Genomic DNA, 25,437 nt, shown 5'->3' with positions numbered 1-25,437 from the left:
TTGAAATAGTATTAAATGTCTCAAAGCACATGATTAGAAAATGAGATCTTTTAAATGAGCAAGAGATTGCATTGCAGTTCAGACAATTCCAGTGGGCTTTTTTTTTTCTTTCAAAAAGAGAAAGAAAAGGAAAAGAGGAAGAAGCAGCTTATGCTGTGTTCATTAATTTACTGACCTGTCCCTTCCATTCTCCCCGTGGCTTTGAAAGCGCAGACAGTGTTTGCTGGGGCTGGGCAGTGATTTTTACCATCAGTTGAGCCCGGGCTGCATTCTGTCCGTAGGGAAGCTGCTGGGGGGAAGGGAAGGAAGAGCAGATGATTAAACCATCTTGTCATGCAGGTAGGAGAGTGTGTATGTAGTCCTCACCCTTTGGAGTGGGGGGAAAAGATCCTTTCTTGCAAACAAGTCACCACATAAACATACCCCAACCCCCCAGCCAGCCACACAGGGAAGCAAATTCTTATGACTTTTGACTGTAATGACATCTGGAATGTAAGGAGAGGTGGGAGGTTTAATTCCAGAAAAATTACCAGGTCCTTAGAAAGCCCTCACACCAAGGGCTCGGGCTAGCGCGAACAGGCTTTCTCCAGTTCAGTGGAGCAGGGAGCAGCCAACTCCGAGATTAGCTGGCTTCTCCATGGCAGTCCTATAGAAGGGATTTCTAAAGCTCAAAGAAGTCTGTGTTTAAATGATCACAATAGGCTGCTGCTATCAGATTTTTAAAATAAATGCAGCCGGACCGTGAACCTGCTGCACTGAGAAAAAGCAGGCAGATCGATTCTGAGAGATCAATTTTTACAGTGCTGGCAACGTGGCGGCGTGGGATGCTCGTGGGTGGAGAGGGTTTGCTGCTGGGAAGAGCATGTGTGATTGCGGGGGCCATTCCCAAGGAAGCCAGAGTCACCCCAGCTGCCGCTCCCCACCCCCCACCCCCCCCAACCCCCCCACCCCGCCTCTCGCCAGCAAAATGTGTCCTCTGTTGATTGATTGGAGAGGACTGGCAGGAGACTTCTCCTGCCCCATGTTGCAAAAAGAGCTTGTTTCCCCACGTCTTAAGAAATCCCCAGCTTCAAACATGAAAGCCGGCCAGAGCATCAGCCGGCTCCTGAATTGAACTCTGTTCTGATGCCTGAGCTGAGGGGTTCTCAGAAAATGAATAAGAGACTGTCTCATGGCTGGCTGATGGGCCTCAGGAGGCCAGCGGCCTTCTCACCCCGGGAGGTAGCGCTTTCCAAACCCACCGTGGCATGTGAGCAGACCAGAGGGGCCGCTCCAGCGCCGGGCCCTCCGTGCCCAGCTTTTCTGGACAGAGTTGTGCAGGTGAGTCTGAAGCGTGTCCAGCTTCAAAGGTATTCTGGGGGGAAAGTCATCAATGCAGACGGATAGGTGCCCCAGGGTTGCTGTGGACAGACCTGTAAGGACTTGTAAAACAAAAGAAGGTGAGGGTTTTTTTTTAAACCACTGAGCTAGCTGCTCCCTGCTACCTACTTCCCTGGCTTCTCTCACCCAGGCGCCTCTCACTTTGAACAGAGGCAAACAGAATTACAAGAAACTGAAACCCACCCCCCTCCCGCCCCATCAGGCTGCGAACATGGCTCGAGCACTTGAAAACGGGGTTTCCCTCCGGAGAGTGCGCCGGCATGCGAACTGAGGGGCAGAGCCGCAGAGCGCCCACTCTGAGGGGTGTAACTTTGGAGCAGTGTGGTAAGTAACTTAGATGCTGGCAGTGGATGGTCAATCTGTAAAATACTTTTGCTCTTCTACCACCAACATGGGGAACTTTTTGAAAGAGCCCTTCCCAGGCCTCGGCCAGCAGGCAGAAGCCACCCGTCCTCCTCTGAGAACAGCCTCTGTGGATGTTCAGGCTTGCTTTTCAGCTGAAGACACAGCGACATGGTGGATGTCACAGCTTTCATCTTCCCTTGGAGCCCGGCTGAACCCTCCGGGGGGATCATGGGGTAAATGAGAGAAGCCTGAAAAATGCAGACTTTGAAAGCTCCCATTTGTAAAAACAAAATGCTTCCCAAGTCCCCTTTCCTCTCACCCGTCGCACCCCCACCCCCTGTGGCCATGGCCCGAAGACAGAATTTGAAGCTAGAAATGGGATACCCGGTTTCCCACCCTCCCACCCCCAGTGAGTCTGGGTGAGACTTGCTCCTGTGCGGGGCTGCCTCTGAGCTGCGGGGGAGACGGCTGGAGGGCAGGGAGGGCCTGGGACAGGAGCCCCGGGCTGTGTGCTCCAACCAGTTGTGAGAAAAACTCCTTCCCTCCCCTCCTCTCGACCTTCCCGTGCAGCTCCTTCTGGCTGGATCCCCGGCCCAGTGCAGCACACCCTTTCCCCTTCACTCTCCCTTGGTTACTATGGAAACAAGGGTGTCATTGATGTGGGCTGAGCTGGGGAACATGTCGGCTCACAGCTGAAAGTCAGCGATTATGCCGGTGGGTAGAAATGCGCTGGGGTGGAAGAAGTCCGCAGCTCCCGAAACTGCTGGAAGGACACAGTCCTGCCCCCTCCCTTCCTCTCTCCACTTCTCCCTCTCCTGGCTTTTGACGAATTTCTTTATTCCCCTCTGGGCTAAAGCAGTGGCTATTTTTGTGCCATTCTGTGCCCCACCCCTCACTGTCGACTGCTCCTTACCCAGGCCTGGCCCGAAGGGTGACACCATGTCACCCTCTCCAGGACTCGTCCCTTGATTCCCATCAGAGTTTGCTTTGATTTCTCTTTCGTTCTCAGGGGCCAGTTCTTACTTCCTTTTATTTTTAGCTCCGCACTCCATGTGGTTTCAGGGTTCAGTCTGATCCATCGAAAGGTTCTTTTTTTTTCTAGTCCCTTTTGAAAACGATAATCAAAGAAATGGACGTGGTATTTGGTCATGTGGAAAATTCAATGTATAATTTAGACGTCTGTCAAAAACCCGACAAATAAAATTTAGCTGAAAAGAAGGCAGCCTGGAATGTGTTGTGTTCTTTGCTGAAGCTCAGAGAGGCCCTGAAATCTGTTTGTTATTTCAGAGGTTAGCGTTCCTCAAGGTGTTTTTTTTTCCCCCAGAAGAATATAATATTAATGCCACCAATAACAAAAATAAAAATAACCCTTTAATAAGCTCCTCCTACACACTAGGCACTTCACATACATCACGGGGCAGCGTTAGTCCTACTTTATGGTTGAGGAAACTGAGGCCGTTGCCCAGGTTAAGGATTCTGCCTGAGAGCACAGAGCCGTTACTGCAGGAGGGACCTGGACCCTGGGTCTGAGTGCTCCAGCCAGCGGCCGCCTCGGGGGGGATGAAGACAGTGACAGCCCATTTCCCAGCTGTCAGAGCCCCTCACCTTCCAAGGCCACACCATGGGCGTCCTCTGATTGGCACTGCTCCCCTGACGTTTTCTGTCCCAGGTGTTGGGTGTCCCTGGTCCTCCAAGCAGCACAATCATATATTTTGTACCATCCTTTGCACAGACAGGGAAGAAAGGGAGAAGACATTAGGAAAGTTAGGGCTGACAAGCATATATGCAATTGTCAAGCACCTGATACTGGGTCTTCCTTTTAGAACGGGCTCAGAGAGGGGGATAGGCTTGCCCACAGTCACACGGTAGGTGGCAGAACAGGCACCGGTCTTGGGTTCTGCCCTCTGAAGAAGAGGAGCTCATCTCCCTCCTTGGCAGCCTTGCATCCCGAGTCCCGAGCTGCACCAGCGTGGACACCCCGAGAGCCCGCCGCTAGAGGTAAGCCATTGGCAAAACAGAGGGCAGCTTGGGGCAGAAGGAGAGAGAAGGCCTAGTGTTGCCAGATAAATGACAGGGCACTCGGTTAAACTTAAATTTCAAATAAACAAAGAATCATTTTTAATATAAGTATATCCCATGCAATACTTGGGACATACTTTAATAAAAAAAGTCATTGTTCATCTGAAATTCAACTTTAACTGGCCATCTCAGTTTGTCGTTCTTGTTGATTTGCTAAATCTGGCTTCTCAATCCAGAATGCCCCGCTCTGCTACAATTTAAAAGTGTGTTCTCTGGAGTCAGAGAGACGTTGGGCTCGATCCTTGCTCATCTATAAATCAGCTCTGCGACCTCCAGCAAGTTGGCTGCTCTCTTGGAGTCTTGCCTCTTCATCTGTGGAATGGGACTAAAGTGGTAGGGAGGTTGAAAAGTAATGCAATGTAAATAAAATACCTAGACCTAGGGCAACAGCTCACATGTAGTAGGGACAGTCTGCCTCCGTTTCTTACCTGTAAAATGAGGTAACACCTTAGGCATTATCAGAGGATTAGATAGAGCTATGGATGTCCAGTGTGCAGTAGGTGCGACGTCATTGGTAGCTATTATAACTGGAAGAAACTCTAAAGTCCAGGCCTTCCCAGACCCCCAAGGTCTCTGCCCTGCCACCTCCCTTCTCACTTGGCCCTAACTTTCCAGGCTACAAGCAAGCGGCAGCTGCCTCCCAGGAGGCGCCGGCAGCCCCCTCCTCTCCGGGGCTCCCCGGGTCACCCCAGCCACACCTCCTGCAATTAGATTTGTAAGTGGGAACACGCTCTTGTCAGAGGCTTCTGATTGGCTCCGGGCAAAAACAGTTTAGCGCTCAGTCAAGCTGCATTTTAGGGCCTCTGTCTCTCTCTCCCCCCTTTCCCCCCTTAATTGCAATCTGTTCAGTAATTTCCTTTTCCAACACCACAGAACACAGAGAAGCTTCAGCACCAGGAGCAGGGCAGGGAGGAGGGAACAAGAGCTCCCCCTCCCTGCAGCGACTCTGCTGGCCCAGCACCGCATTGGGGTGCACGCGCGTGTCCAGCAACATCCACGCACGGGCATGTGCCGACCACGTGGCCAGCCCCCCAGGGTCAGTCAGGCCAGGGCCGCTTGTCAAGGGGGCACCCACTGTGGCAGGTACTTCGCAGTTACCATCTCATCCTTGCAATGCTATTAACTATAAGTATTATTGCTCAGTCTGGAGATAGGGCTCACAGAATGTGACTGATTTGCTCAAGATCACACAGGAAGAACGAGGCAGAGCCAGGATTTGAACTCAGGCCCCCTTGACTGCTGGGCCCCAAGTTTATACAATGATACCTTTTTACCTTTAGGCTTCTAAGCCCAGGAAAGGAGCTAAGGAATCCTTCTGCACAAAGGAATATGGGGAGGTTTCTGTCCCCAGAGTGAATAGCATTGTCCCCGGGACAAAAACCCTTTGCTAAAGAAATGAAATATTAATGACAGAATTGCAGCGAGCAAGCTGAATTAAGAAGGGGCAGAATTTATAGGAGCACTGGCTTGGACGCCTGAAGCTGGAAGCTAGAAGGGTTGAGGACAGGACTGCCACTTGGCTAAGCAAACTGCTCCTCCCGTTTAGTCATTCACTGGTTTGATGATTTGATTGGCCCTACAAGATAGCCATTCCCATCCCTATTTCCCAGTTGAGGAAACCAAGGCTCTCAAAGGCTAGTCGCTCGCCTGGAATCACACAGCTAGGAAATGGCTTGGCTGGGTTTCCTGCCCCCTTGAAAGCCCATTTTTCTCTAGGACGCCATCTTGACTAAATGCAGGACCAGGACCTGCTGGGAGAGGGGCTCCAGGAAACAGTGAGGTGGGCGGGCGGGGGCAGGGGGCCTGCCTCTCTCTGTACCACCCCCTCTTCAGGATCCACAGACCCTTCCCCAGAGTCCCAGAGGTGACTGCTGCTCTGAAGGCTACCAGCAGAGGGGGCAGGGGGTCCGAGCCCCACCCAGACAACAAAGGAAAGAGGCTGGACAGCTGCTGCTCTTTGGGTCCTGGCCTGGCACGGGCAGCGCCAGCCTGCCTTAGGGCCCACTGAGGCCACAGGAGGGAAAGAGAAAGGGCCACACAGACAGATGCACGAGGCCACATCCACCCGCAGTCTTTCTTTGCCTTGTTAATGGAATTCATGTTTCTGAGACTACACAGGCCTGTCATCTGGGCCACCGCTGACCCACGTGGGAGAGGATGCCCCACACCAGAGTACAAGGCTTGGCACTGGCTGAGGACCCCTCGGCAGCATGTCTTTGTGTGGTGTAGGGCCACGGCTGCATAGCCACACTTTGTGGCTCTGCCTATTACACCAACCAGACCCCGCCCTGGGCCTGACTCTCAACACTCATCACCTCCAACACAATCCTCACTCCCACCTGGATGACCGACTCTGGGGCGGTGGTGCCCAGCCGTCGCTGCCAAGAGGTCAGAATAACATAAAACCATGCTGCCGTGCCACCCCGCACCCTCGGAATCTGTCTGGGGGCACGGTTATGATCTAAGGCTTTCAAACCTGAATGGGGCCTCCCCAAAACCTCCAGATGACCGGACCAAAGCATTTTTCCTGTCCGGATGCTACAGACAGCTTTCGGAGAGAAGAAGGTAAGGAGGTCTGGTTTGTAAGCAACGGCCCATCTTGGGGCCTGGGGATGCAATCTAGCCCAACTCTCCCTGCAATTCCCCCCGCTCCCATGGGGATTCAGCCAACTCTGTAGGCCCCTTTCCCACCCTGAGACCCCCGATCTGCCAGAGCAGTGAGTTGGAAGAAAGAAAAAGAGGGAGGAGGGGGCGTGGAGGGGCTGGGATGCTGATCCAGGCAGGGATAGGGGGTGTCTGCACAGCTGCACCAGCCCCCTACCCCCCTGTCTGTGAATGGGCACATCACCCCTCCCGCCCGCCTGCCACAGCTCCTGAAACAGTTGGTCCTAATGAACGCAAAGCAGGCAGGGCAGCTGTGCGCATTATCCATATGCATGGGGAGGTGTATATTTATCCTCACGTCCCACCCCGCCCTGCAGCTGCCGCCATCCCCTATGCCAGGAGGGTGAGTGGGCATGAGCGCCCAGGCTGCTCCCAGCCCTAGGCCTCCTCTCCTTCCCGCCCTCCCTCCCCTCCCCAGCCCACGCCCACAGCCTTCACTTGACCCATTTTGGAGGCAGAAGTTTGTGTGTGTGTTTGAAAGAGAAAGAGAGAGCGCACACTTCATTTCCCCGGTTGGTGCTTTTGATTTCCTCTGAAGTATCTTGATTGCGGACGTACAATGGCATCTTGCTGCCAGTGCTCCCTCAGCAGCTTCTGGCTCTGAGCCGCCTCCTCCCTGGAGCCGGAGTTTTCTGCTGACTCCGGGGCCTACGGCTGGCTGGCGGGGAAGGAGAAGGACTGATCTGGGCTTCCATCCCTTGGCCTGAGCAGCAGGACCTGACACAGTCCTCCCTGGTCCTTGAGCTAGAGCCAGCCTGCCCCCTGCACGCCTGCCCCCCGCCCGCCCCCGCCTGGACCTGCTGCTGCCTCCTAGCTGGCCACCTTGTTCCCCCACCCCCGCCCTCCCCTGGCCACTCGCCCCCTTTGTTCTGAACGCAGTTCTCCCGCTCAGATGCCTTCAGAGGCCCTGCTGCTGTTGGACACTCAAGGCCAAACTGTTTATCCTGTCATTCAAGGCCCCTCTGATCTGACCCCAAACCTTTTTTATAGACCTGTCAATTATGGACTCTCACTCATACCCTGAGCTCTGGATGAGCTATCCTCACTGTTCCCCAACCTCACCCCACAATTTTATTCCCCAACTGGTGCTCATAGACACCTCCCCCATAGGGTGTCTCCCTTCTCTTTAGTGTTTTTCTCACCCCTTTGTCAGGCTATGATTCAATCCCTGTCTCCCCAGGAAGATGGCCAGATACCCTCTAGCCCACAGGGCTCACTCCCAGAGCCCTGAGGCATTTGGCACTCATTCATTCATTGTTCACTCATTCATTCACTCATCCATTCATCAAATATCTCTTGAGCAGAGGCAAAGCCCTAACAATGTCACGTGTCCTGGTCCAGGCACCCCCATGCCTCTGTGACCTCATGACTCACTGCTCTGCCCCTCACTCACCTTTTCCAGACACACTCGCCTTCTTGCTGTTCCTGAAACAAGCATCATCTGCCTTGGGTCACACTTGTACCCTCTTCCTGGAACAAACACGCTTGCGCCAGAGAGCCTCAGCCCTTGCCTCCACACATTCTGAAGTCTCTCGCTCAATGTCACCTTCCCAGACCACCTCCCTATATAAAAACTGCCATGCCCCCTCTCGCCTACTGGCAGGCCTTACCACCCTCGCCCTGGTTTATGTTCCTTCATAGTACTTATCACCAACTCATGTTTATTGATTTATCATTTGCCATTTGTCTCTTCCTCATTAAATTATCAGCTCCAAGAGGGCAGAGAGTTTGTCTGTTTTGTTCAGCAAAGTATCCCCAACTTTGGAACTGTATTAGAAGGACCTCAGTACGTATTTGTTGAATGAATGACTGAGTGAATGAATGAAGCAGGTACTGTACTAGGCTCTGAAAATCAAAGATGACTAAGATTTCATGTCCTTCAGGGACACACAGGCACGTAAGCTATACAACTTGTAACCAGTTAGTTAAAATACCAAGTAAGAGCGTTAAATGCACGGGAGTGTTGTTGGCTCAAAAGAACATAAACATTGTGATAGCTATCAGTGCCCGAGAGCGAGCCATGCCAGCACCAGACCTGGCACTTTACACACATCGTTTGTTTCATTGCTCCTCACTCTGGAGAGGGGGAGAGCGGTGCGCAGAGGAAACGAGACTCTGAGTCTAGGTAGACAAGCAGGCAGAGGGATCAGAAGAGCCACTGGCCTGGAACCCCATGGGCAGCAGAGGACTGACTCTAAGCGTAAGATTTTGATAGGCAGAGCCTGGGGGGCTGCGGCTGGTGGGGATGGCATTTGGTGGGGCTGGAGAGTCCCTCTCTGTTAGGCCTTGAACTGTCCATTTGCATCCATGCTCCCTCCCTCCTCAGGGCCCTGCAATATGGAGAGTGTCTGATGACAACACCCAATTCACAACCAGGCGGCCAGGACACCATGTGTCAAATGACTCACTGCCATTTTTTTCCAGGTAGACCAGAAGTCCACAGTACCTTAACACACAGTTCTTGGAAGCTTGCTCCTTCATTTCACTTCTGCAGTTTTGAGATGTTGCCTGTGCCACTTCTAACCCACCCCCCCGCATCCTACAAGCTCTTGAAAATTACACCACACACCACCCCCATGTCACCTTCTTCTTGCCTGAATGTAAAAAATGAAAAATAACTTGTAGCACTGAACAGATGGATTCTCTTTCAAGAAATATCCAATTATTAAAGATCTAGTGCAAGGAGAAATAAACATCCCAGTTTGCTGCAGTTGAGAGGAATGAGCCACAAAGCAGTTTTAAAAAACTGGTCGCCCCTGGAGGAGACACTCAGACTCCTGGAGCAGAACTCTCGGTTAAGTCCATTGCCAAGTCCCTGCATGCCAGGGGCAGGAGATTTTAGGGAAGGAACCTTGGGCATTTGAAGGCTTCCCTCACTCAGGGGTATGATTCCCATACACCATGCAGAATATGGTAGAGGCCAAAGTTCTATCCACAGTTTCTGTTTGTTATTTGTAAAATCTATTCCTGTAGAAGGAGCTCCTTGAGGCCCTGGCTGGTGTGGCTCAGCGGAGTGAGCACCAGCCTGTGAACCAGAAGGCCGCAGGGCCGATTCCCAGTTAGGGCATATGTCTGGGTTGTGGGCCAGGTCCCTAGATGCACGTGAGAGGCACCCGATCAATGTTTCTCTCCCTCTCCCCTTCCCTTCCCTCTCTCTAAAAATAAATAAATAAAATATTTCAAAAAATAGTTAAAATGGTAAATTTAAAAAAAGAAGAGGGGAGCTTCTTGAGGTTGTAATTTCTCAGTCACAGGAGGAATTAAAGCAGAGGGTGACTACACCCTCCCCTGGAAGGGAAGAACACCTTTGGGATGGGAGTGGAAAGAGGAGTGTTGGGAGAAAGAAGCTGAAGGAAGAAGCTTCTGTTCCCAAGGCCAGCCCCCTCCTGGTCCGGGTCTCTAACCGCTCCTCTGAGCCCCACAACCCTGGCCGTCTCTGCTCCACACCCCTACCTGTTCCATCCCCCTCAGCCTCCAGCGAAGCCTCTGGGATCCTAGCCCTGCGTCCCAGGTCCTGCCTCAGTCCTGCCCTCGGTTCCACCACTCCTTGCCCCTTTAACTCACAGAAGCAGGGCTCAAAGGCCTCTAAAGCCAGTGCCAGGATCCTGGGCTCTAGAGGCCACTGTTTCTAAGCCCCTCCAAGTAAGTTTTCCGAAGTCATACATGGAGACCCTCACTTCAGAAGAGAGCCTAAAATGCGGTGGGGTCTGTCCGCGGCTACCCAGGAATCATCTTCCATTTCTGTGCACCGCTCAGCCCCAGTAAGAGCAGCATCCCCGCCCGCTTTCTTTTCAGGCCTAGAGCTGGGCTGAGGAAGAACATGACCTAGACGCCCCCCACCCCCGGGGGAATTTACAAGTTGAAGAGGTAAGGTAGGGAATCCCCCAGGGAGCCGGATCTAGTCCTGAAAGTGTTCACCGGTTCTTCCCCACCCTCAGATGGGAGAAAATGAAGGTGTCTGAGGAAAGGGCATGGTGGCCACGTTAGGAGCTGAGTGGGTGGGTGTGAACCCAGCAGCGAGCTGAGAACGTGGGGTCTCGGCGTAGGGAGAGAGGCCTGGAACGCTGACTCAGCGGCTTCGCTGCGCAGGGTGTTCCCGGCTGCCCCGCCGCTGCCGCCGCCCCCAGGGTGCCCTTTGAAGCCGGGAGGGGCTTTGATCTGAGGTCACCCGGCTTTCAGCTGTCCCGGCCAGATGCGCTGGGGAAAGGGCAGAGGAGCCGACCAGCCCCCGGGCCTTGCCGTCCCCCTGTCCCCTGCACCCCGCCCCCCCGGGCACGGAGACTGTTTCCGGCTGTTGCGCGGGGCACCTGAGCGCCACCCCCCCACCTTGCAGCTGTTCCCCAGCTGTCCAGCCCCACCCTAAAGACAGCTGGGAGAGAGGCTGGGGGCGGGGAGCGGGGCGCAGCTGCTCGGCTCCGGGCTGGGACGGGGGAGGGCAGCGACATGAAAGAGCTGGGGCCGGCGGGGGTGGCGGGCTCAGGAAACCCCCCGGTGGTCGCCTCCCCGCGGGTCCCCACACATCTGGGCCACAGGAGCCGCCGCCCTCTCCCTCCCTCCCGGTCGGTGGGGTGGGGTAAGACACGGTCCCAACACCCAGCCCTTCCCGGAAAGGGGAGGAGTGATCGCCTCTCGGGGAAGGCGGGAGGGCACGGCTGGGGTGTGAAAGCCGGTATCTCCGAGTCGTTAGCGGAGTGAGACACAGGGCGTGCCTGTGGGTGCAGGAGGCACCTGAGCGTGCACACCAGTGCAGGGGGTGGGAGGTCCCCACAACACACCCACACCTTCTCCAGTGGGTCCTGTGTCCTGAGGCAGCCCCAGCTCTTTCTGGGCCTCCTCTACCCCTGACCCTTCTGGGAGGTGGGTGACAGCTGCTCCTACAAAGCCAGGGACAGCTGGGTAGCTGGGGACAGCTGGATGGGGCTAGCGCCTCCCTGCCTCCCTGGCTGCCCAGGCACCCCCAGGCCGCCCCCCAGGCAGCTGGTTGCTTTGCCTGCAGCCCGAGTATGTACTTGCCTGGGGTACGCTTTCAGAGTGGGGGTGGGGAGCGGCGTCCTTCGAGCTCATCCCGCTACCACCCGAGTCTCCGTATCCCCATCTGACTGATGCATCTGGAGACAGGACCCCTCCCTCCAGCTAAAACAAAACTAGGCCAAGTGGGAAAGAAATTGGGCAGCTTTCTGTCTTGGCTCCCAGCTCTTGGCACAGAGGATGTCCCGGGTTCCTGACAGCTAGAGAAAGGGACAGTGACACAGTAACAGATGTGAGCAGAGTTAAATCTCTGTCTGTCCACCGGCACCTGCCCCCGGGCGTCCTCCACCCTGCTTTGGGGGTGCCGTGCTCCCGCCATCTGCCCCCTCTCCTCAGCCCTGAACAGGTGCAGGGGAAGGGAAGGGGGCAGGCGGGCTGCTGTCATCCTGCTCCTGGGGCTGGCTCTCTGCCCAAGTAGGAGACGGGGAGCAACGGAACAAGGGCCCACCCGCCCCACGCTGAGCCCTTTTCTGCTCCCACAGGACAGGACAGAGGTACTTAGCAGGATCGAAACTCCGGCTTGGCCAACCCAACAGGCCTGACTGTGTTCTACAATCTGGGTCCTTATTGTTCTGAGAGGAGGGGTAACCAGGGGTCGGTGAGACATGGGCCGCGGCCCCAGACTTACGGCTTGCTCCAGGTTCCCTGAGGCAGGGCCGCTCCGGCAGCTACTATATGGGAAGGCACGGGCTGCTTTACAACATAAGCAGATCCACGCAGTGTTAGGCAACAAACCGGGGATGTTTTTAAAGAGGTCAGCCCGACTGCAAAGAAGGGCCTTTGGTGTGTCCCATCCCCTCCTCCCATCTCAGGGGTCCCTGTGATAAGCAGGACCCTGGACAGTCCCTTGTGGCTGCACTTCTGAATCCCCAGGATGTGTCAGAATTACCAGGGAGTTAAAAGTGCAGGTTCCTGGGCTCAGTGATCCCCACTGGGTCTAAGTGGGGCTCCAGGAATCAGCCCTTTTGATTAATACGTTCCCAAGACACACTAGACTTTGAGAAGCTCTGCCAAAGGGAATAAAGGTAGGATGTATTTTAACTTTGCAACCCTGCTTCCACACCACCCAGAGCCAAGGACTTTCCTGCCTGACCTTCCATGCTCAGGGCCCACAGCCCAAGTCACCGAAGGAAGCATGGAGCAGAGCAACCCCACCTCCCAGTGGGGAGTGGGTAAGGCCGTTAGAGCAAATTCCAACAAGGTCTTGCTTTACTTCTACACAGTGCCTAGCACTTAGCATGTTCTTGATAAATATTTGTGGACTGAAGGAAGTAATCCTTGACTTACATTTCTTCCTGTCTGTCCTAAGAGCATGTTAGCAGAAACTCAGAGATGCCGAGGCCTTTGCAGCAGGGGGGTGGGCCTAGAAGGCTCTCAGCAAATATTTCCCAAATGAACCCAAGGCCAAGAGTAGCTCTAGTTAGTGCCTTATGGGTTGACATTCACGGGCTTGGGACAGGCTAGACCCAGGAGAGAATCAGGCAGGAGGGCAGGGGCTTCCATTCCTAGAGGGCCCCTCCCCACACAAAAGCCTGAAGAGCCCAGGGCCAAGGGAGTTGGGGTAAGAGGCGAGGCAGGGAGTGGGACTGAGCCATTATGTTTATTAGGTCGGATTTCCGTGTGCTCTAGACAGATTACAGAATAAATACCTGCGCCTTGAGAACAGAAGTCCACAATTCATACAAAGTGCTCACTACAGGAAGTTGCTGTGTCAAAATCCAGGCGAGGCCCCAACTCAGGGCAGCCCCTCCTCCCCCACTGACCTCAACAAGGGCTGTGCTATGATTTTTTTTATGTAATTATTTATTTCTCTTTATTATTATTAATATTATTATTATTTGTTTTTGCTGTGGTCACTATCATTGGCAAAGTTCCTTTTTCCCTTTCCTGGACATGGGCTTCCTGCCTGTAAGATTCCACTCTGAGGCTGAAGGTGCCAAAAGCTGCTTGAGAAGTGGCCTTTGAACTCCGTCTGGGAGGATGGTGAGAAGGAAGCAGGAGAAATCATTCTTTGCTTTAAAAAAATTAAAAAACAAAAGCCCCACAATCTACAGGTCATTCCTTACTCAGTCAGTGATCAAACTGCCCAAAAGAAAAATAAGAGAAGCGGGCCAGTGGGCACTGGTCCTTCCTTCCAGGGCTGGGTGAGGAGGGTTGCGCACCCACCCCGCAAGGCTTCAGGGAAAGCTGAGGCTCCTTGTAGCCATGGAGGTGGGAAGGAGGAGGAGGAGAGGAAGGAAAAAGGAGAGACAGAGAGAGAGCTCAGCGCCTTGAGGTACACGCTTTCCCAACTCCAGGGCCACCCGCGGCCCTGGCCCAGGCCAGCTCCCATGTCACCTCCGCGTCCAGGAGATTCATAAAAAAAAAAACAAAAAAAAAAAAACAAAAAAAAACAAAGCCCAAAACAAAACAAAATCCAAAAGGACAAGACTTGGGGGAACGAAGGAGGAGGGAGGGAGGACAGGAAGGTAGAAGGGCAGGTCTCTGGATGCATAATTCCCGAGCCACTGGGGGCTGGGGGGGAAGATTCCCCAGCGCCCCGCCGCCTGCGTGGCGTTAGCTCGTCACGTAGTGTTTGGTGGACGGCTGCCCATACACCCTGTAGAAATCCTGGTGGCCAGGCTGCTGGGAGGCGTCGAGCCAGTCTCTGACCGCCAGGCCAGGAAGGGACTGGGGGACGGAGGGTGTGGGTGGGAGCGGGTGTGAGTACTCCTGCGAGGGCACTGTCCAGGGGAAATGGCCGGAGCGGGGGTAGGGCTGGTGGCCGCCATGGTTGGCCACGGAAGAACAGTAACAGTTGTCCACAGAACAGACGAGAATCTTGCGGCCACCATACTGGGGGAGCATGGGCTGCTGGGCGGCGGAGCCATTGGGATACTGCGATGGGGGAAACACAGGACTCGAGTGCACTGGTTGGGCGCCAGCGGGCAGGGCCACCAAGTGCTGCGTGGAGCTGCAGGGCCCCAGGGGCTGCCCTGACTGGCCCTCGCCGCTGGCTGTGCCCGCTGCCCCATACTGGCTGCCCACAGGGCCCGACGACGTCTCTAGGAAACTGGCCTCAGGGAAGGCCATCGAGTGCTTGCGCTTTTCCGCCCCAGAGCTGCTCACGCCACAAGGGTACAGGGGGACGCTTTGCAGGAAGGGCACCGGTGTGCTGAAGGGGCCTGTGGAGAGTTTGGGACAAAAGACACTGAAGTTCACGTCCTAAACAACCCGGGCCTCCTCTCCCGTGGGGACCTTTCTCACCTATGGGACCAAGCACACTACGTCATGCATCGTTTTGGGCAATGCTCACTACTCCATTAGCAGGCAAGCACTATGATCATTCCCGTATTACAGCTGAAGAAACAGAGGCTCGGGGAAGTAATATGCCTTTGCCCAAAGTCCCACAGCTAGAAAGGTCTACCTGACGAGGCCATGCTGCCTCTCACAGGGAAGGCTCTGGTAAATACCCCTGCCCAAAGGGCTCTCTCCCTTCCATTGAGGACCCCACCCTCACCTTCTAGCATCTTCCGAAGCTGCTTCTCCTTCTTAGCCACCTCATTCAGGAAGAGCTTGGAGTTCAGGTGGCCGATCTTAGGGGGAGAAAGGCTGCTGCCCGTGCAGGTCTGGGTCCTGGGGGCAGCGGACGGGGCATCTGCTGTGAGGAGGCATCTCCGGTGAGCCCGCCCTACCACCGCCCTGTGGGCCTGGCCCTCCCTGCCCTCCCCTGGATGTGCTCCCCGCAGGGCCAGTGACCCTCTGCTCACCTGTCCATTAGGATTTTCACAGACTTGGTGTTCTAGGGAGAGAGGAAAGGTTTAGTCAGTGGAAAAGGCAGCACAAGGGGAGGGGAAGGGAAGGGAAGGGAAGGGAAGGGAAGGGAAGGGAAGGGAAGGGAAGACACAAGCTCCCCTCCTCCCTCTCCCCAGGCAGCGCTGACCTTCTGACTCCGGCTACAGTGTGGCCGGGTGGTAGGGGGATGGTGGAGGCGCCTTCATTTTTAGAAGGCCCCCTGATATTTATTGAGCACTTACTATGTGATAGACAATACTGTAAGTACTTTTTATACATCCATCATTTTCTCCACACAACTCACCTAGGAGGAAGGTTCTGCAGGCACTCAATCCTCTACCCCAAATCTTTGGGGCCAGATGTGTTTTGCAATGTGAAATTATTTGGATTTCAGAAGGGAAATATGGTGCCTGTACCATGTATTACATATCACCCCCAGTAGGCACCATAATCCAATACATCAATGTTTCTGCAGCAAAATGTTTGATTATTTGTACCAAGCAAGATAAATAAAGGCCATAAATTGCCAACGCCAAGTCAATTTTTGCTGTTAAATGAGTTGCCAGACTTTTTTCCTTGAGTGCAGGGATTTTTAAAATTTGGACTGAGAATAAGTAGATGTGTATTATAAGCCCTATTCTATAGATGAGGGAGCTGAGGTCTAGGGAGCATAGATAACTTGCCCAAGGCCACCGAACTAGAGAGGAACAGGGTTGCTCCAAAGGCCTGTGAGCGCATGGGCTGGGGAACCGGCTGGGAGTAAAGAATCACAGGCTCCCACTTAGGGACGCCCCCGGTCCCACGAGCCGGCCCTGGGCCCAGCCCACCTTCATGAAGCTGACGTCCTCTGTCTTGTCGAAGAGCAGCTGCAGGGAGCCCAGCAGCTTCTTGGCCTCCTGCATGCGCTCCCCGAGGTGCAGCGCCTGCGCTGCATTCTCACTGCAGAACTTGGCCTGGGCCTTGTCCAGAACCTCCACCGTCTGCCCTAGGTCCTCATCCAGCAGCTGGTGCAGCTTCTCGTACTGCAGCCGCACTTCTTCCTTCAGTTGGCTCACCTTCTCCTGCAGGCACAGGGGCAAGAGTGGTCGTTGGGATCTCCGGCTGCCACTTCTGCCTGTCTCACACCCTGGATAGTGGAGTCAGAACCCCCAACCCCCCGGCTTCCCAGGGTTCCCAAGGACAAGGTGTGACCTGCTGGTAGCATAGGACTCTGTGCGGGTACCCCTGGCATCAGTAGGGCTCGCCCACTAACAGCTCACTGAATGCCTGGCCGAGGGGTCTGGCACAGAGCTGACCACGCGACAGATCCTAGCCCAAGTGAGGAACTGGCCCAAGGTCCTGCACCCAAGCCACCCCCACCCTGTACCATGAGCTTGGGCTCATCTACCTCCACCAGGCGCTTGTCTGACTCGAGTTTGTACAGCTGGTCCTCAATGTCCTGCTCTCGCTCCTCCAGCCGGTCCTGCTGTTTCATCAGCATCTTCTGCAGGGACAGTTGAGGTAGGGGCATCAGAGGGGGCTGCGGCTCTACCCCTTACCAGCATGGGTGAGTACCAAACTTCCCTCTCTAGAAAAGACCCATCCTACAGATCCTTTGTCCCAGGTGACTTAACATTTCGGCCATGCAGCCTCTTCTGGCTCTCATGCAATCCCAGGGGCCTGGTTGGTGAGAGCTGTCGGGCCAGTCTGTTCCCAGGAACAGGAAGCCTGGAATAGCTTCTCACACATATCTAAACCATGAGCTTTCTGAGGGCAGGGTCAGGCCAGCTGCTGTTCTAAGCACCCCCGCCCCCTCCCTCAGACGAATCTAATCATCCCAGTAATGCTGTGAGATAAGTACTATCATCCTCATTTTAAGGGGGAGGAAATCATAGAGGTTAAGTAATTCATCCAAAGTGCACAGCTAGTAAGCGGGAGAACTGGGACACAGACCTAGGTGATGTGGCAGAAGGGTCTGTTCTTATCCAAGTCATGCCGCCTCTCTCTGGGGAGCCCTGTCTCAGAGATGAGCACCTTCAGACGCAGAGGGCCAAACACCCTTGTTCTCCATGCTGAGGGCCGGGCCGCTGGAGTCCCTGCTCGCTACCTCAGCCCGAGTTGGACCCGGATGGAAAGGAGACTCTGGCTCTCCTAACACCTGAGGCCAGTTCTACCAGAAGGTGCTGGACCAAGCTGCTCATCTCAGCCCTTACTCTCCTGGCTCCATACAGCACCCGCCCCCAGCCCTGCCCATCCCAGCTGCCCCCTCTGCTTGGCCACTCCCCTCCTACCAGACACACCCCTTCAAACAGGGCCTTGCCCCTGCTCAAGAACCCTCAATGACTCCCTCTTCCAAACATTTTAACATAATGAAGGCTCTTTTAAGACCTGACAGGATCCTGTCCCCAACACTCCACACACGTGAACCCCCTGCACCCCGCTGAGGGTTTTCTGCAATCCACAGCGCCTCCTCCCTCTCCTTGTCTACCTTTCAAGGCTCAGCTTAAGGCCCCACTCCTCTAGGAGAACTTTCATGGCCCCCGCTCAGTTTGTGCAGGACATGCAGTGGCGTTGTCACATTCTGCTCTCTCTACAGCTGTGCTGTCCAACACGGTAGCCACTAGTCCCTGCGTCTACCATGCCGTTTTCCCAGGAAGTTCTACAGAATACACTATTCTGTATTTTAGCTTACAAATCGTGATTTGATCTCCCTAAAAAACTCAAGGTCTCTTGAAAATAGGGCTTTGTGCCCTGGCTGGGTAGCTCAGTGGGTCAGAGTGTTGTCCTGATACATCAAGGTTGCAGGTTCGATTCTCAGGCGGGGCGCATTCAAGAACTCAACCAATGAGTGCTTAAATAAGTGGAACAATAAATCAATGTTTCTCTCTCTCTCTCCCTCCCTTCCTCTCTTTCTATAGGGTGCTGGGCCTTTGTGTGGCCCAGCACCCTATAGATGTATAACATGTTTACTGAATAAACCCATGGGTTTTACACATAAGGTTTGCAAAGCAAATTGCACAGAGCCCAGCTCTGAGTGAGTATCCACTCAACGAGGAAAGATTCTTTTTTTTCCTCTTCATGGGCCTCCGAGTGACCCTCAAGTTTGACCCCGCTCCCACCCACACGCAGCTGGCTTCCCAAGCTGTTGCCAATCCCTTTCTCACTCCCCCAACCCATTTTACATATGAGGAAAACAAGGCCAGTAAGGAGCTCAGTGACTCCCTTTTGTGTTGGTGGCTAAACCAAAAACCAGAACACTGAGGAGAGGAGGAGGTGGCTGTGAGGCTCTCAGCTAAGCTGGGGAGGCCTGGGGCAACCTCCCCCAACAACCTGACTAAGAACCTGCTCCAGGAGACCCTGCCCTGCCCCCAGAACCTTACAGGCGCCCACCCCAGTCCAACATGCACAGGGACCTGCTGGAATCTGAGAGTGGGCATCTGTTTAAAAGCATAGCTGGGTGGGGGGCAGGAATAGAGGCAGGTAATCGTGCACCCTCCCGGCCTGTGGAATGGCCCACGGCTGTATGAAGAGGGCAGGCAGGGCCTCACAGTACTGCCCAGATCCACGCATACTACTGCACACACACAAGCACACTCTGCCTTGCGAACACCTCACACGGTGTTGTGCTCAGCTGCACATGGACCTGCTTCCAACCCCCTGCAGGGTGAAGGCTGGACCTCCTGAAGGCCCCAGACAATTGAGGGAGGCCTACCATAAAGGCAAGATGGCCAGGACACCCTTGCAGGGACATTGTGCCTTTTTACCTCCCCTGTAGCAACTGGCCCTCAAGATTTTTGCCTGCTGGTTACCTTATGCCCACACTCAGGAGGACGACCCCCCAACCCCCAATGCATCGCAGACTCCAGGCCACTCTTGCCTTCCCAATGCCCCGGACAGCTGAAAGCCCAGGTCCCACGAACTTTCCCCCCAAATCTGTGCAGCACGGACTCCCTGCTCAAGCCCACCAGTATCTGATTAGGGGTGCACCTGAGGCAGAGACACAGGAAAGGGCAGCCCAGACGGGTTCCCAGCCCAGTTTCCCTCAGAGGGTAGGAATGGGGCTGCCCAAATCCAACTCTCCAGACCAGAGGGAGGCCCCTCCCCTCTCCCCCACGCCCCCGAAACCACTTCAGGGAGTTCATGGCTGACCCCTCAGGGCACAGCCAAGGGAGGCACCCCCTGTCCAGTCCTGGGTTGCGGGGGAGGGAGTGTGTGTGGCTCAGTCCCTTCCCAGGGCTTTTCCTGGTAGCACTTCTGCCCTGGGACCCTGCAGCATCTCCCCTTCGCTTCACCAGTCCCAGGCCCTGGTTCCTGCCTGCCCAGAGCCCTCTGGGGTAGGAGCCCAATGTGGCTGGGTTTTCCATGTCCCCTCCTCCAGCTCCCAGGCCCTTGGGCTCCAGTCTCTGGCCTAGGGGCAGGGGAGGGGGCCGCGCTGGCCAGCTCACTCCTGCAGGGAGTGCCCTCCCGGGGGACAGGAGATCTCAATCCTGCCACAGACAACAGCGGGGGAAGCAGGGGCCTGGGAGGACCACTGCCACCCAGGCACTGAGAAAGTAGGGGGATGGAGGGAAATAGCCCTTTGCTGCCCCTTCATTACCCCTTACCTCGGTTACCCCAAGTGACTGAATCGGGCTGCTAAGAAGCCGGAAGATGGGGAGCAGAGGAAGCCAGGCCTGGACCCCTCTCCACATCCCAAACCCCGGAGAGCTGCTGAGAGCTGAGGCCCCATTTCCCATGTGGTAAAAATGCAGAGCTGAGACAGGACCAGATTTTTCACCTTGATTCAGCGTGAGGGCTGTCATTGTGGGGTGGGGGCACTTTATAAACTGCTTCCAGCCCACAGGAAGTCACCTGAACTGCGGCACATCTCAAGTGTGTGGAAGCCAGGGGGAGCAGAGCGAAGTGGGGAACCTTGGTCTAGACTAGACGCATTTGAGGGACCAGGCCTCCGGCAAGAGGAGGGGTGATGTGAGGCCCAGCCCCACTCAGCAGCCCTTGGGCCAGATGGGACCTGCCCACTCCTGTCCCTGTCCCTGAGGTCTGCTCCTGGGTCTGTGCGGGCAAAAGCATCGAGAAAGCTTGAGGGCACCTCATTCCCATTTCTCCAAGGCCCCCGAACACCCCTCCTCGTTCCAGTCGCCCAGTGTTTTAGGCCGCCCTGAGCCATTCCCCCGATGACCCTCCCTGCCTGGAAAGGCACAATCCATCCTAAGCCCCTTCCATTCCTGCCCTGGGAAAGCCTCATTCCCTCTGGAGCCTGACTGGCCAGGCCCAGCTGGCATTTTTGGTGCCAGACTGGACTAGGCAGACGGGTGAGGCCTTGGGGACTCTAGGCTGTATAAAAGTTAATAAATAATAATAAAACCCACAAGTCAACCTTGTAGAGAAGCAAGGTCAGGAGGGAACAGGGCCCCAGGGGCTGGGCCAAAGACAGGCTTGAGGTTTTCAAACAAGGCCACGACTGGGCCCAGCAGCCCCTGTGGTGGGAGGGTGGAGGGCGGGAAGACAGGAGCTGAGCCGCTCAGACCCCCGCCCCCGCCAACTCTCATGCTGTAGCCCCTGCTCCAGAGCCACCCTATCCTAACCTCCTCCCCAGCTGCCAAACCCATGCCCACTCTCCCACCGAAGAAGACCTCCTCCTAGGACCACGTTAGCCTTCTCACTCCCCGGGCCGCAGCACGTGCCCCTGGGCCCAGGGCCGCGTCTGCCTGCCCTAGATGCCTTTCCATGCCTCAGTCCTTGCCCTGGCGTACCTTGTGACTCCCAGGCTGGGGCAACCACAGACCCAGAGAGAAGAGACAGGAGCCAGGGCAAGGAGAGCAGCAGCACCTGGGAGGCAAGCCCCGGCGGACCCCAGAGAGGGTTTCCCAGCTGCAGAGTCAAATTAGCTTTTGCCATGCAGAGAGCAGCGCTCTGGGGCAGCAGAACAAAGAGGCGAGAGAGAAAGCCCCCCTTTGTCTGGGTTTGAATGCCAGGCCAGCCGGGAAGGAAGCCTTTCCCAGAGCAAGGGATGAGGCCAAACAGGCCTGCCTGCTCAGTCCAGGGTAGGGGTCTAAGCCGGACTCCCCTTCTCCCTATGCCCGCCCAGACTGCCCCCAATACAGCACTGCAGGATCCCTCCGGGCAGCTACCTCTGATACTGCCGCAGGCAACCAGCTCGCCCTACTGTGAATCCCATCTCCCCCTTCCCTCCCTAATTCCCACACCACCAGGTAAGCAAAGTCGCCTAAGACTTACAACAGCCAGCCACAGGCTGAGCAGGCAGTCCCGCCAGCACTGTCATGCGACAGTCACGCACGCACGCGCAACTTCGCCTCGCAGGTGTGCAGCACGCTTGCTCTCTTGCAAACACACACATGCGTGTGATCTTTCTGACCCCGCACCGCACATGCATGGACAACTACATAATTCAGCCAGTCACTCACATTGTACCTTCTCAGAGATATACACGTGGGATACAAAAAATTTCATCACACGTGAGATTCTCAACCAGACGTGCCAGCTACACACACACACCTGCAGACTGACATGAATACACAGCTCCCAGAGCTGCAGGAGCCGGAGAAATCAATAGGCGTGCGTGACGGGCGCCCGGCTGTGTCAGCAGTGTCTTGGGGTGGAGGTGGGGCGGGGGGGGGGGGGGCTCTGTCCAAGGCTTCTGCCTGGGATCCATGGAGACAGGCCAAACCAGTCCCTGCTCTGTGCAGACTCAGGATGGTCACAGAAGTGGCAGTTACATGACACTCACACCTTGAAAGCACAGCCTCCCCGCCCCAGCTCCCACCCTGCCTCAGGAGTACGGTGGGGGACAAGGCAGCAGTGGGCAACCCTCACTCCTACAGCCTACGCGATACAGACACACAGAGTGCAGACCCAGGCCCCCCTCCAGTGTCCCACGCAACCCCTCCATCAAGGGCAGTGAGAGCAAGGTGACAACACCCCCAGCAGCTGCAAACCACAAACTGGCCCAAGCAGTAGGATCCCCTCCGTGGAGAACGTGTCAACTCTAAATTTCCAAGAGTGCGAAGAACATTCTAGCCTTGATATGGGGTCCTACAAATGACGAAGAAGCACAACTACGACCTGGACACACACACACACACACACACACACACACACCCCCTGCATAGCCCTTCACACACAAAGTTCAGCCTTGAGTCATCTTTCCATGTGGAGAGGGGTCTTCAGATAGGGGTGCTCCTTGCTCACACCAGTAACGTTACTCAGATGCACCCCTAAACCCAGTGGCTGGAAGAGGGTTTGAAGACCTAGGGCTGCCAGGCCTGAGCCTACCTAAATGTCCTAATCTTAGGCTCTCAGCCTCCCAGAGCCCCAAGAGAGAACATATTTAGTCTAGACACGTCCCAGAGAGTGGCCTCCAGGGCTCATGCAACAGGCATCCAGGCCTCAGGACAGCGCGACCTGCACTCCACCTCCCCAAGGACAGAGCGGGACATGAGACCCCCGGCAGTCCCCGCCCCACCAAGAAGGGGCCTTCCTACTGGGCCCCTGTTCCAGGCCACTGGCCCATGCGCATGTGAGTGCTTTTGAGTTAGTGGATTGGGGTCACAGGGAAGAGGTTGATCAGGGTTTTCTATTTCTAGCCAATGGGGCATTTCAGCAGCTGCCCCCTCCCCTCTCCCAGGAGGACAGAAGAGGAAGCACAAGAAGCAGAGCTACATTTCAAGGCATGTGCCAAGTCTCCACGCTTCTGCTCCTATGTCCAGGAGAATTCTGCTGCTTTCATCCACAGTACCAGCGGAAGTCCTTTAGGACTGATTCCCAAGGGAACAGAGGCCCAGGGAAAGCCCCTCCCCCTGGTAGGCCCAGAGGATGGAGAGAGTGAAATAGGTTCTTCCATTCAGGTTCCCCAAAGCTCACCCCCTCCCCCTGGGTGGGGCCCCCTTCCTGCACACTCAGTAAGTCCAACTCACATGGAGTGATGCTGAGCTACTGAAGGGTTTCCAACCCCAGTACCCTGGGGCAGCAGAGACTCCTGAGGGCTTAGAGCGGGGAGCTGGAGGAGGATGAGAGTCAGGCTAGGGGGCACAGATGCTGAGCAAACAGAATTGCACATCTGGCCCTGATGCAACCCACTACTTCTGAGTCTGCCCACGCCAGGATCAAAAACGAGCACACACACACAAACACACGCACAGCTGCTGACAAAGTTCAGGGCCTGCTTCCATCTAATTCCTCCCATGAGCTAGCGATCAGAGACCTGCTGGTGGGAACCCCAAGGTACACTCTGCGTGCATGTGCCGCCCCTCCCACACCCCAACTACACAACCAGGAGACAGGTGCATTTGAGGGCAAGGCAGACAGTCTCAAAGACACGAGTAAACACAGACACACATCTAAAGACACCCTCCTACTACCAAGTTAGGTACAATTATGTTTTCTCGCCACCAAATGAAAGACACCCCTAGCATTCAGACACAGCTAAGAGCAAAACTGGGGGTGGGAGCACACGTACACTCAGCACCCTGGTTCTGTTCCTTTCAGTCACATCTTAGCCTTTCTCCTCCTCTCACTTTCCTCTGCCAATCCCAGGACTGAGAACTGGACAGCCCCCTTTCTCCTGCCTCTGCCTTTTCCCAGCCTCCTCCCCCAACCCCTTCCATCTTTATTAATAGCAGCAGCTTCCCAATAGTGGGGGAGTCTGTGCTCTGCCTGCCCTCCGGCTCATCTGCTTTCCCTAGGCTTCTGCCTTTTCTAACCCTAGTAGGGAAGGAGGGGGAAATGGCTCCTCTCTCCACCCCCCACACTTCCTTTAAGAAACCAGAGGCCCTGTCCTGGCACAAAAACCCAGAGCTAGCCCACTGAATTGAAAACTAATTATACAGCAAATTTTATTTGTTGTCTTTGCCCTCAGCCAGTGGCAGCCCTCCTGCCTTTTGTTAGTTGTCTGTGTACGTTTTTTAATTGCTAAACAGTGACTCATTCAGACTGGTCCCTCCAACGGAAAGAGCCCTCATCTATAACCGGCCCTTGCTAGCTGCTTCCTCATACCCAAGCTCCCCACTGGCCTCGACTAGCCTCCAGGGGCCCCCACCCAGAAACACTCCCAGTCCAACCAGAGCCCAACCTCCGCCCCAGGCCCCAAACTGGGGCTTCAGAAATGGCTCAGACAGTCTCAGGCCAACCCCCTTCCTTCTGGTATGACTCAACCCTGAAAGCCAGGGGACCAGGGAGGGACCTAGGAGGAGCCCCCCTCCATGGAAGGGGACGGAAGTATTGCCTCAGTCCAGCTCCAAAGCCAGGCCCAGAGGCCTGAGGGGGAAGGCGGTTTTGACATTGGCCGCTGCTGCAGGGTGTATACAATGGGAGGGGATGTGGTTCCATAATCACTCAGCCGGCAGCCCAGGGGAGCCAGCTGCCTGAAACCAGATTGTAAGGCGGCTCAACCTTAAACCCACAGGATTCTTTTTCAGTCTTCCACTTCCCCTCCCCAAATGTGGGAGGGCTGTGATAGAGGGCTGAGCTGGGAGCAAAGGGCTCAGGATGAGGAAGACAAGACACATACTTTAAGGTTTGCTCATGCAGGCGCATGCAACACAGACAGGCACACAGAGGGCAGTTGATTCTCACACACGGAGAGTGGGCTATCCGGAATAATCCAAATGGGTGAGACACCGTCCTGCGCTACCGCTGGCTGTCCAGGCCTCATCCACATAGATACCTGGAGTTCTGCTCTCCCTCCGGAAGCTCCCCTCCACCCCGCAATGTGTTTCCAGTAGGGCTTGAAACTAACATGGCTGCTTTTGTTTACTTCCTCATTGGTATGCCAACATCATGGATCATGTCAGCCACAGCAGCGGCACCAGGACACTCATTACATAAACAGCAGCTGGAGAAGCAGAACCTGGGTCACCGCCTTGGTGACTTCCCTAGGGCCTACAGAAACAAGGCTGGGGGAGGGAGCTGTGTGGAAAAACGGAAAAGCAACACCCAAACTCTACCCCTGACAGCCCCACACCTCGGTTCTATAAATAACTCACAAGATGGGCTCTCTGAGCACAGGTGCAGGAACGTATTAAGTAGCCACGGGGGACCCTTCTTCCCAGAACCCTGACCCCAAACTTTCAGAGTATTAGAGTTTGGAAGTCTGGTCTGATGTCACAGGAGTCAGCCTGTGCGGATGGGTGGTCCCCAGGCGGTACGGAGTGAGAGTGAGTGAGTGAGAGA

At 55.2% G+C, this 25,437-nt stretch overlaps 1 protein-coding gene across 1 annotated transcript in view; it reads right to left on the bottom strand.

Moving 5' to 3' along the window:
* Positions 1–13,281: 13,281 nt before the first annotated feature.
* TRIM8 (tripartite motif containing 8) overlaps positions 13,282–25,437 on the bottom strand; it is a 13,848-nt gene continuing 1,692 nt past the window's right edge. The window contains exons 2-6 of the mRNA XM_054581432.1: positions 16,658–16,753; positions 16,098–16,331; positions 15,246–15,277; positions 14,996–15,111; positions 13,282–14,660 (exon numbers count right to left, since the gene is read on the bottom strand). Coding sequence (XP_054437407.1) covers positions 14,053–14,660; positions 14,996–15,111; positions 15,246–15,277; positions 16,098–16,331; positions 16,658–16,753 — 1,086 coding nt within the window. The 3' untranslated portion in view covers positions 13,282–14,052. The remainder of the gene's footprint in view (positions 14,661–14,995; positions 15,112–15,245; positions 15,278–16,097; positions 16,332–16,657; positions 16,754–25,437) is intronic.

The sequence above is a fragment of the Pteronotus mesoamericanus genome, unplaced genomic scaffold, assembly GCF_021234165.1.
Source record: "Pteronotus mesoamericanus isolate MK-2021 breed Mesoamerican mustached bat unplaced genomic scaffold, CSHL_Meso_final contig_657, whole genome shotgun sequence".
Classification (NCBI taxonomy): domain Eukaryota; kingdom Metazoa; phylum Chordata; class Mammalia; order Chiroptera; family Mormoopidae; genus Pteronotus; species Pteronotus mesoamericanus.
The sequence above is the reverse complement of the archived record's forward strand: the minus strand, read 5'-3'. Positions and strand labels throughout refer to the sequence as shown.